Below are 11,930 nucleotides of genomic sequence, written 5' to 3'. Positions count from 1 at the left end.
ATTAACAGGAGGTCAAGCATATCAAGAAATTATACATCCTAGGCAGCACGCTTGATTTAGAGTGAAAGGTTAGTGGATCCAACGTGCTAACACTGAAAAAATTATTGCAGCTTCAGCTATTATGACAGGCTGATGGTTTGGCACTGTTTTTAGATACGCAAGCCTCTTGCCTCACTTCAGTCACACCCTATAAATAACATTAAAGAATTTTCTTAGAGACACCAAGGCATATAAATAAATGCATGAAGATAATGCAAAGAGAAAAACAATCCTGAGTTTTTAAATGAAAACAGGTCTTTTTAGTAGCCTATGGTAAATGAACCACGTGGTAGGAATAGAAGGATTATGACAATGAAAGTCCGTTAATGTAGACAACAATTCTTTATGGCAGAATTTATGTTATATGTTGGAGACATACAACAGTACCAGACAAAAATGTACACATGATAATTAAATGTGGCTAACATGCAGAAGTAAATTGAGAGGATAATCGTTTGGGTGGAGCAAATGAAAAAAATATTTACAAAATTAAAAGGTCAGATCTGAATTGGACTTGTTAGAGGAGAAACTGTGCAACACTAAGAATCTTCTTCACGGCCGGACTGTGGCTGAGTGGTTAAGTTTGCACGCTCCGCTTTGGCAGCTCAGGGTTTTGCCAGTTTGAATCCTGGGTGTGGACATGCCACCACTCATCAGGCTATGCTGAGGCGGCATCCCATATGCCACAATTAGAGGGACCCACAACTAAAAAGATACACAACTATGTACCGAGGGGCTTTGGGAGAAAAAGGAAAAAAAAAAAACTTCAATTATTTGCATTTTAATAAAAAAGATGCAATAGCATCATTTGAAAACTGAGCTAATATATTTTGAAAATTACTTACACTGATGACTGATGAAGAAGTTGACAAGTTTAAACCTTCAAGATCAGCTATCAAGCTTGGAGAAAGAGCTGGTGTGGGAAGTGCAACTGGAGTGGATACTGGGTTAACTGTAAGAAAGGGCCCAAATTAGCAAATATGCATGAAATTTAATTTATATTATGAAAAGCAACATTTTTATTTTGTTAGTAAATCTAATTAAATTACTTTGATTAATAAATCTATGACAATTCTATTTAACATCTTGATTTAGTCAGGTTATTATCAAGTCTTGGCAGTTATTAGTCTTAGCTTTCAAAACATAATGCCAAATCCTATAACAAAATAAGGATATAAATGTCTTGAGTAATAGTTTTTGAAAATTTTTATCACATAACATTATCACAAACATTCATCAACCGGTAACTTCACAAAAACAAAAAGCCAAAGGGACAGGTTTTTCAGACTAATATGAAGAATAACAATGGCTTTCAAGAGAGTTTTCCAGTTGAGCCGGAAGACTTACAAGGGTGTTTAGATCCTTTCTCTATCTGATTCTCCACTGCACTAATTACAGGGTCCCAAGCTGCCTACTTCCCTTTTAATTATACTCTGTCAGCAAAAACTATGTGCTAGACAGAAATGTTTAACTGATTCTAAAACTCCTATATACTTGAGATCAGACACCTGAAAATGTGACAACTTCTTCTAAAAATGCAAATCTGATGTCACTATCCTGCTTAAGACTCTTTAAAGGCTCACAACTGCCTACAAGAAGAGCCCAACTCTTTAATTAAGTGTGCAAGGTCCTCCATGACGTAGCTCAGCGTTGCCCAACAGAACTTTGTATGATGATGGAAATGTTCTATAGCTGTGCTCTCCAACATGGTGGCCACTAGTACCCACACCTACTGTGCTCTTGAAATATGGCTCGTATGACTAAAGAACTGCATTTTTAATTTTAACTAATGTAAACTTAAGTAGCTATGTGTGGCCAGTGCCACCATATTGGGCAGCACAGGTCTAGCTTATCTTCAATTTCATCAGCCACTCCTACGTTCCAGCTCTACTAAATAATAGTTCCCAAGATCTTGTTTCCTATCTTTGAGTCTTTTATGTTCTATGCCCTTTGCCTAGACAGACTTCTCTGCCTTGCTCTCCACCGAACTTCTCTCCATTACGATGCCACTTAGAGGGAAAGCACACCCTGACTCACCTACACCCAGTTTCAACGCGCCCCCTTTGCTCCAGACACACTTGCACATGCTTCTGTAAGGGCACTTCTCTCACAACACAAAACTCGTGTCTTTACATGTTTTTATTTCTACTAGTCTGTGTGAGTGGACTTTAATGTATGAATTTTTAGGGCTTAGTAATTGCTCAGCTGTTTGTTGAATGAGATAAATTAAAACGTGGAAAAAGTTTTAGCTTCCAACAAATTCTCATTCCAAAATAACACTATAAAGGTAGTTACATTTACTCAATTTGACATCACTTTTCAAAGCATCTTTTTCTCATTTTAGTCTTAAAACATCCCATAAATTAGGCAGAACAAATATTAATTCATAAAGTTAGCAATAAATATTTCTTGAACAAGAGAGCAAGGGAGAGACAAAGAAGTTCAAGATAAGGTCCCTGTCTTCAAGTAACTTACAACCTAACTGAAAACAAAAGATACACACGCTTGAAGAGGAAAAAAGCAAAAATACAGTCCACAAATGATAGTGCCAAAAGAAGAAAAGTTTCAAAGGAAATCTTAAATAAAATCTCAACAGATCAAACAGAAGAAGCAGAGTGGAGATGGGCGGAGGAGGGATGGAGCCCCCTTCAGTGTGCCTGAGCACTGCTTCAACCCTCAGGATTCCCCAGACCTATGTCAAAAACCACTGTACCAAGTGCCATAGGGAGTTGGAAAAAAAACGATCAGTGGGGATACAGACACAGAATGTTGTTAGGTATTGTGGTACCTAATCCCTGAGCAAGAGAAGCCTTCGTGAATAGGAGGGAATGAAGCCAGGTTTTAAGTAAGGGGAGGATCTGCATAAGAGGGAAGGAACAAGCAGCTGGTTAATGACTGGATGAGAAAATGTAAAGAAAGGCCAAGAGGTGGGACATTGGAAAGCTGAGGAGGTTGGATTAATCCTATACATCAAAGGGAACTGTTAAAAATCTACCCAAAAAAGCAATGAGATGATATATGGTACTGCAGGATGACTGATCAGATCGGAGTATACGGAACAGCCTGAAGAAGGGGCAGTGGGGTGGGCAGTGAGGAAGAATTTACAATAGTTCAGGCGTGACGTGAAAAGGGCTGAAGTAAGATAACGGCAGTGAGAAGGCAGAAAGGGCATCCGTATTAAAGACATTGTCAACTGAGGCACGGGGAGATTAAGCCTGCCAAGGTCATAAAACAAGTGAATGGCAGAACCACTGTAGGACTAGAACCTGGTCCTTTTAACTTGCATCTAAATATGTGGCCTTTCCATGCAACAGCTAACTTTTCTGGTGGGTTCTAAATCCATGTTTGTACATTCGTTTGTCCATCCACCCATCCAAAATATTAGACGCCCACATTAGGAATAAAAATTGAGTAAGAAATAGCCTCTGATTTCAACTATGGCTTGGCTAAAGACAGAGAGGAAAAGGACATCAAAAGATAAGAGAGGAAAATTCACACCACAGGCAAATCTGACTCTTAAAAAGACAAAGACAGGCTTTTAATGTCATTTCAGAAGACAGAAGCTCTGTTATTACAGAAATGATTACTCATCTGTTTACAGGTCTGGCAAGATGAAAGCTAGCACTGAAAGTTTACCCTAAATTGGATTCTGAGGCCAGTTGACTATGCTGAAGGATTTAAGTAACATGCAGGAAACAAAATGACTCTACGTAGCTTAAAAAAAATAATAAGATGGCACACAAATTAAAATGAGATACCATTCCCACCTATCAAATTGGCAAACACAATTTTTAGATACAAAATTCAGCATAAGCAAGGGTACAAAGAATCCGGCAGTCTCATACTAATCCTGTGTAAGTTGGTATAAGCTTTGTGGAAGGCAATTTTAGACAAGGGAATTCTTCAAAGCCTTTGTCCTGGAAAATCTACTCCTGGAAATTTATCTTAAGGAAACAGTCATGGAGATAATGTAATAATATACTTATGATGACGCGTAGTGCTTCACTGATTATGACAGCAAAAAAATGGAAACAAGTTAAATTTCCAGCAACAGTAAACCTGTTAAATGGAATTTATTACAACAATATAAAGGATACACGCAGTCATTAAAACTGAAGTTGTGAAAGAATATGTATGGCATGGAAAGAAACGTGTACGATGAAAAGAGAAAGAAGCAAAGGATAAAACAGGACCTCATTTTGATCCAATTTTGGGAGGAGATTTACATATGAAAAGAACCTGAACTGATATGTTACAATGTGAATCCAGGGTATTTGGATTCAAATCCACTTTATTTTCTTCTTTTTATTTTAAAAACTTTGTATAGAACACTTTTTTCCTTATTAAAGTATATTTAATAAAATAACTATACAATTATTCTTCTGATCAAAATTTTCCTGTAAAATTGTTAATATATAATGGTTTAATACAAAGTTATTTAAAACTTGTTCAATGCACTTCACTGCTGCTGCATCGGCATTATCACCCTCTCCAGCATAGCTCACCTTTACATAACGCTCATCACGTGCCAAGCAGTTTTAAGCGCTTCTGCGTTTATCAATTCATTTAGTCCTCTTAATATTCATAAAAAGTATTACTATTATCTCAGTTTTATAGGTAAAGTAACTAAGCAAAGAGAGATTAAGTAACTTGCTCAAGGTAACACAGCTAGTAAGTAACAGAACTAGAATTCAGACTGAGACAGCCCAGCTCCTCCACTGTACCCGTGGCCACTCCACTCTACTGCCTCCACGACAATTTATTCAACGGTATGATATCACAGCTCATAAGGCTTATCTGAAGCATGAATACTGCTGGCTGATAAAAGGACAGTTAGTTGTACTAATAGTGTAATTACATAGGTTTACATTTCCTCTAAGAGAACAACAATGATTATGCTGCTTTATGATCATCCTATTTTTTTTTTTTTTGAAGAAAATTGGCCCTGAGCTAACTGCTGCCAATCCTCCTCTTTTTGCTGAGGAAGACTGGCCCTGAGCTAACATCAGTGCCCATCTTCCTCTACTTTCTATGTGGGACGCCTACCACAGCATGGCTTGCCAAGCAGTGCCATGTCCGCACCGAGGATTCGAACCAGTGAACCCCAGGCCGCTGAAGCGGAATGTGTGAACTTAACCGCTGAGCCATCGTGTCAGCCCCATATGATCACCCTATTAAGATCATATGGTATACTAAAAGACATTTTAATTTCCAGAAATATAAAATATGTCCGGAAAAAGAATGCATATTGCTACTCTAAGCCTAGTCTGTTATTAGACCATATATTATCCCAGCATAAATATTTTCTTTTCTTTTTTTTCAAGATTGGCACCTGAGCTAACATCTGTTGCTAATCTTTTTTTTTCCCTGCTTTTTCTCCCCAAAGCTCCCCAGTACATTTTAGTTGTGGCTCCTTTTAGTTGTGGCATGTGGGACGCCACCTCAGCATGGCCTGGAGAGCAGTGCCATGTCCGCGCCCAGGATCTGAACTGGCGAAACCCCGGGCCGCCAGAGTGGAGCACACGAACTTAACCACTCGGCCACGGGGCCGGTCCCCTTAGCATAAATATTTTCTAACGTATTATCACCTGACCCCATGAAATACAGTCATACAATTTCATAATCTAAGGGAACTGCAGAAACTTTTCACCCATTTTTTTTCTCATTTTACAAATGAATAAAATAAGACCCAAAGAAATTAACTCGTTTAATTGATTAAAGGCCATACCAGGACTAGTGACTGTGCTTCTGATAACATCCCCTCAACAGACGCAACTAGGCGACCCAAATCACTTTTACAAACTCACAGGACTGCTGTGTAGCAGAGCCGGCTGACTGCCAGTGTCACTAGCTGGACTGCTTCCTTAGCGAGGGCCCACGACTATGCCGGGTAGTAGCAGCTGTTTTCTCCTCCACGCCTTTACTGCTTCACTCTCTTCTCCTGCCTCCCACTGCTTCGCTGATTCTCACTCATCCTCAGCTCAGGCGTGACAGCCTGACACTGCTGGGTGGATTAGGCACCCCAACACCTAACAGCCTCTGTGCATATCTCTTTCTCATTTCATTTATAATGCGGCAATCTAATTGCCAATTTATATGTTTCTTCCACCACACTGAGAGTTCCTTGGATAGGGACAATGCTGTATCCATTTAGGATCTCTAGCATGTAGCAGATTACTCAGATCATAGTGAGTGTTCCACAGACGTTTTCTGAATGGAGACAGAAATTCAGCATGCAGTTTTCCTGGTATGCAGCATGTACTGAACCAATAACCTCTGTGGATTACCATGTGCCTCTTAGATAAAACATAAGGATGTGTCTTCCTTCAAAATTAATCTAACTCTCACAGCTGAGAACTCAAGCCACTGGAGAGTGACTTTTTAGTTTTTGATCAACAAACTGCTTGCCATGGACACGGGAGAACCATTGTAGGCTAATGAGCGGCACATGATGAAGTCAGTATTTTAAAAACCATTATCATCAATGCTTTTCTCCCATAACACTCCACCTGCTTTATCTCTAAGCTCAGATCATACTTCTTCCAAAAGGCTTCTGCAGCTTCTTAACTGGTTTTTGCCTTCCCTTTGTTTTTCCTCCATACTTTACACCTTTATTACTAGATCTCTTACACAATACTTGTTCAGGTGTCTATGTCCCGGACTAGATTTGTCTCTGGAAGAGAATGATTAAATTAGCTCTATCTGCTCTAGCACCCAGCACAGTACCTTGCACTTAGCAGATAATCTACAAACACCTGCTGAATAGACTTAGAGTTTCAAGCGTCATTTCTGACAAATGCAGGACTATAAAAGCTTTTTTAAAAGACAGTTCTTGGATATTAAAACAAATATATCCTATGTTGAGTTAAGATAAATGCAAATTGGGATGAAATTTCCCATAAAATTAAAAAAAAATCCTCCATTTAAATTCTTAAAACTTAATATTTAAGAAAACTTTTGTTTCTACATGTAAAAACATGCTTTTAAAAAGAATCAAACAATAAAAATTACATCATTTTACAGGTTTCTCTTTTTTCCTTAGGTGCCAGGAAATACAGAGTCAAATATAAGGAGAAAATATAATTAGTGCACTTCAGTACCTCATAACATTTACTCAATTTCTTTTTAAATGTGCTTGATTGCTATTCTTTTACAATTTTAAACCTTTTAAATTCTTAATTGTAAAATTTACATATACATGTAAAATATTCATTGTGACAGAAAGACATAAAATATAAAATAAAAGTCTTTTTCTCTCCTCTGTTACTAGTTTAGTCCTACATCCCAAAGGGGCTGGAGCCAGGCACTGTTAACCGTTTCTTCCACAGCCTCCCAGAAACAGACGACGTACAATCATGTTTGTGTTTGGTGCAGGATATAGTTCCTCTTTTACTCCTTTTTTACACAAGTGGAATCATGTTTTATATGTACTTTTTTTTTTACTTACAATATTTTGGATACATACTTACATAATTAGCACACAAAGATTTGCTTCATTTTTGTCAACAGTTGTATTACTATATTGGTAGACATTTTGTTTGTTTTCAGGATTTTGCTATAATAAATAATGCTACAGTGAAATTTCTATATACACTCATGTGTCACATCATGACATTTCGGCCAACAAGGGACCGCATATATGACGGGGGTCCCATAGAGCCTAGTACCACATAGCCTAGATGTGTAATAGGTTATACCATCTAGGTTTGTGTCTGTACCGTAGGGGAGGAAGAAATTTTCCTCTACCCTTCTGGATTCTTCTGGCTGCTCTAAGAATTAAATTGATATGAGGCAGATTAACAGAAGAAAAACAAAAGTTTAGTAACATGTATACTTGAGAGAAACCCAGGAAAACCAAGCTCACCAAAACAGCCAAAGCCCTCACCTTAAATACCGTCCTCAGCTAAAGACAAAAGAAGATGTTGGGGGCGGGGAGAGTCGGGGACTTCAAAGGGAAGGAAGGCAGTTCACAGGTAGGTGAAAAGGATCAAACATGTGGAAAACAAGTGTTTGTTTGGCCACAGAAACAGAAGAACACAGACGGGAGCCCACAAACAGGCTCTTCTCGCTTCCTCCCTGTCTGCACCTAGTTCCCATGATGCTAAGGTGATGGCTCGCTTCCTGAGACAGGGTTTTTTATCTGAATTCTTTTAGGCAGTTAAGGCGGAGGCAACAAGAGAAACTGTCTGAGTCTTCTGTTTCTTAAAAATAATCAGCCTAAAATAATCCTCATGCTAAAGAGACACATTTTGGGGTGGCAAATTTTGTTCCCCTTCAATACACTCTGTGATGTTTGCACAATGAAGAGATCACCTAACAATGCATTTCTCAGAACACATCCCTGTTGCTGGGCGATGCATGACTGTATGCCTATGTGCTGTCTTATTAATTCAACAAATATTTACTGGGTGCCCACTATCTACCAGGTGCGCTTCTACATACTAAGAATAGCAGTGAGCAAGACAGACAAGGATCCTTCTCTTATGGAACTCAATATCTTTGTTGGGTGAGACAGATAATAAACAAATAATAAACATATTTAAAATAGTTTCAGATGGTGAAAAATGACAAGAAGACAATCAAGAGTCATTAGTGCAGGTGTGAAAGTGAAGGTGACTTTTGAGCTGGGATTTGAATGATAAGCAGCAGCTTGCCATCAGAAGATCTGCAAGAAGCGTTCTTAGTGTTCTTAGAAGTGTTCTTAGAAGAGAACAGCAGAACAAAGACCCTTGGCAAGAACGAGCCCGGTCCATATCAGAAATACAAAGGAGCAGAGCAGATAAGAGGTACGCAGGAGTCAGATCATCTAAGGTCTTAGATACCTAGGAATGGGGATTTCAACTGTAAAATTAAGCCATTAAATTAAAAAGTCTTATCTCAAACAAGGATGGAATTAGATCTCATTTTGCTAGTTTATCTGTAGGATAAATTCCTAGAAAAGAATTGCTAGGTCAAAAGGTATGTGCAATTTAAGTTTTGACAGACATTGCTAAAATGACTCTAAAAAGCTACACCTATTTATATTCCTATCATAGGGTACCTGTTTCTCCAAACCTTAGCAATACTGGATGTTGCTTTAAAATCTTTGCCAATAGCTGAAAAATGATGTAAACTTTCAAATCTTTGCCAATAGGTGAAAAATTATTCAAATTTGGCTTCAACTTAATTTTTAATATTATCTCTATATTAAGTATTTCTCTGTTATACATTTTAATTTCTGCATATTAAGAATTTGCCACAACTACTGGAGATAGGCCAGCTAAGGAAGAGGAATAGAACGGCTCTACGACAGAATGAGACAACCTACAAATATCACTCATCTCTAGCATGGAAACATTACACTGAACAATGACAGCAGTTTAATATTCACGAAATCTCACTTGTTGCCACTCTTCTTCTAGGGCAAAACCCACCTACTAACAAAGTTAGTTCCTCTCTCTCTCTCACAGAGCAGGAGGATTTAAGGGGAGATGATGAATATACACCTCTGCACACTTGGGCAAGTATATTTGTAGGATTCCAAGTTCTTAGAAGTAGAGTTGCTGGGACAAGGATTTTTTGCAGTTAAAATATTGATAGGTACAGCCACACTGGCCTCCAAAGCCTGGTACCCATTTCTGCTGCCACCAAAAATGTGGCAGGTGGACGATGGTCTGTCCACTGTATCTCCAGTCACTCTTCTCAGGTTAGAGGTCTCAGTCCCCACAACCAACATTTAACAAAGTACCAGTTGTGAGATATGGATGATTCTTTACTGAAACAAGTATGAATTAGTAACGCAAGCTCTTAAAATAAATTGGTGCACTTTTGTTTGACCAATTAGATTTATTCAGGTGAAACAAAACTGATACACTGAACAGATGAAAGATAATGATGCCAACAGAACTGACTTCTAAAATTTTCTTGCCTTACTCATCTATAAATCTTTCATAATAGACGCTATGTTTTGAAGCATAAATGAAAAGTACTATAAAAATAAAAACTAACCTACTAAACACGGAACAAGACCACTTGCATCCCAGTACTCACAGTCATCCAGGTCTAGAAGGGAAACATCCGTAGCAAGACGATTTCTATCTTGCTTTGTTTTTTTTTCTTTCTCCTATAAAATAAGAAATACTTCATTTATTGCATGTTCTATTTAAAAAAATCTATGAAGTAGTCCTTAACGTTTGAAAAGTTTCTCCTCCGCTGAGTCTTCTAAGAAAAAAAAAAATCAAATTAAGTTTCTGTATGGTTACACGAAATTTTTTTTGAGTCAAAATTTTTATTTCCATTAGCATCCAGCATTTCTTCTCCACCTTGCAAACTGTTAGCTGTTCTTAAATATTTGTGTTTAAAAATTATAAAGGCCCTTCAGAAGAAAATTTAAAGGTAAATAATTATTTCAGAATCTGACAACTTTTGCTAACATAAAAATGTAACATGGCTCTTTGGCAGAAAGTTTACAAGCATTCTTGAAAATAATTTTAAACATGTTTAAGAAAAAGAAATGCACAAATACATGCTCAGCTCCAAAGCTTTGCCAGGCTGTGCAGACTAGCCTTTCCAAAAGGTCATTTGTGACAGGCACTGTACTGGGTACTTCGTCTTACAACACTGGGCTGCATCAGACTTCCGTTGCCAAAGGCATTCATTAAAATCTACAAAGGACACTTTCAGGCTCTTGTTCTTTAGGGTTGAAAGGAATTCATTTACTTTCTTTCCTGTTTTCCTTTGGGGAGAATAAGTATTTCAAATATATCTACATATAACTAGGGCTTCCTCCACCTCAGATTCACTTATTCAGTCTACGATATTTTTGAAACACGGATAATGATGGACTAGAAAACAGTGTCTCTAAGCCTGAGGTGTTCATAGTTTGGTTAGATTCAGAAAAGATGCATAATCTTAAAAAAAAAAAAAAAGATAAATTAAATGCAGCAGTAACATTACAAAGAATTAAAGAATGACAAAGATTAAGGTGTTAAATGGATGTATTTGGGTCAAGTTACTTGTTTTTATAATCTATACTTTATATTAAATCTGCCCAAATTAAAAGTCAAAATTTAAGTTTTTGCTAAAATGTTTTTGTTCGTTTATTCAATCATTTGTTCATTCAAGATACACGTATATAATTTATTTACTTATGTATTTATTTTAATTTTTTTTTTTTGAGGAAGATTAGCCCTGAGCTAACATCTGCCACCAATCCTCCTCTTTTTGCTGAGGAAGACCGGTCCTGGGCTAACATCCGTGCCCATCTTCCTCTACTTTATATGTGGGGCGCCTACCACAGCATGGCTTGCCAAGCGGTGCCATGTCTGCACCCGGGATCCGAACCGGCAAACCCCGGGCTGCCAAAGTGGAATGTGCGCACTTAACCGCTGCACCACCGGGCTCGCCCCTGATATGTATATAATTTAAAATGTATCAGACTCTGTGCCAAGCAATGGAAGTAATACAGCAAAACAGACATCGTCCCTGCCTTCAGATAACTTACCATCTACCAAAGGAATTTATAGCTCATTATTAACGTGAACTATTACAAACATCTTTGAAGGAGTCCTCTGACCACGGAAAGGCATCACTAAAGCCACAGGTACCTTCCCATCATTTACAGCTCATGCCAGGTTAGTGCTCTTACAGCAGTGCACATACATGAGCAAGAGCAAAGCATTAACTTATATGTTAGGTAAATTTTTAAAAATGATTTTAAGTTCTGCTTGTTTTTTCCCTTATGCCAACACTCAGAAATATTATTTCAAGGACCATACAATAACACACATTAAAATGCTAACTAAAAACATCAACACTGATTTTCTTTCTCAAAATAATTATTCCTGCCACTAAAAACTCCAAATCATCTAGAAGGGTTTTAATTTTCATCTGTTATTTAAAAACAAAACAAA

General features: G+C 37.7%; 1 protein-coding gene across 5 annotated transcripts in view; it reads right to left on the bottom strand.

The window, feature by feature from the left end:
- AP3B1 (adaptor related protein complex 3 subunit beta 1) overlaps positions 1 to 11,930 on the bottom strand; it is a 227,628-nt gene that overhangs the window by 62,777 nt on the left and 152,921 nt on the right. For 2 of the 5 annotated variants that reach the window (XM_046666494.1, XM_046666492.1), the window contains exons 21-22: positions 10,027 to 10,141; positions 885 to 991 (exon numbers count right to left, since the gene is read on the bottom strand). In XM_046666494.1, the coding sequence (XP_046522450.1) occupies positions 885 to 991; positions 10,027 to 10,141 (222 nt within the window). Of the gene's footprint in view, positions 1 to 715; positions 776 to 884; positions 992 to 10,026; positions 10,142 to 11,930 lie in introns of those variants that run through there. The other 3 variants (XM_046666495.1, XM_046666496.1, XM_046666493.1) reach the window with 3 other exon arrangements.

This window comes from Equus quagga, chromosome 7 (assembly GCF_021613505.1).
Source record: "Equus quagga isolate Etosha38 chromosome 7, UCLA_HA_Equagga_1.0, whole genome shotgun sequence".
Lineage (NCBI taxonomy): Eukaryota > Metazoa > Chordata > Mammalia > Perissodactyla > Equidae > Equus > Equus quagga.
Note: the sequence above shows the minus strand (reverse complement) of the source record. Positions and strands in the feature narration are given on the sequence as shown.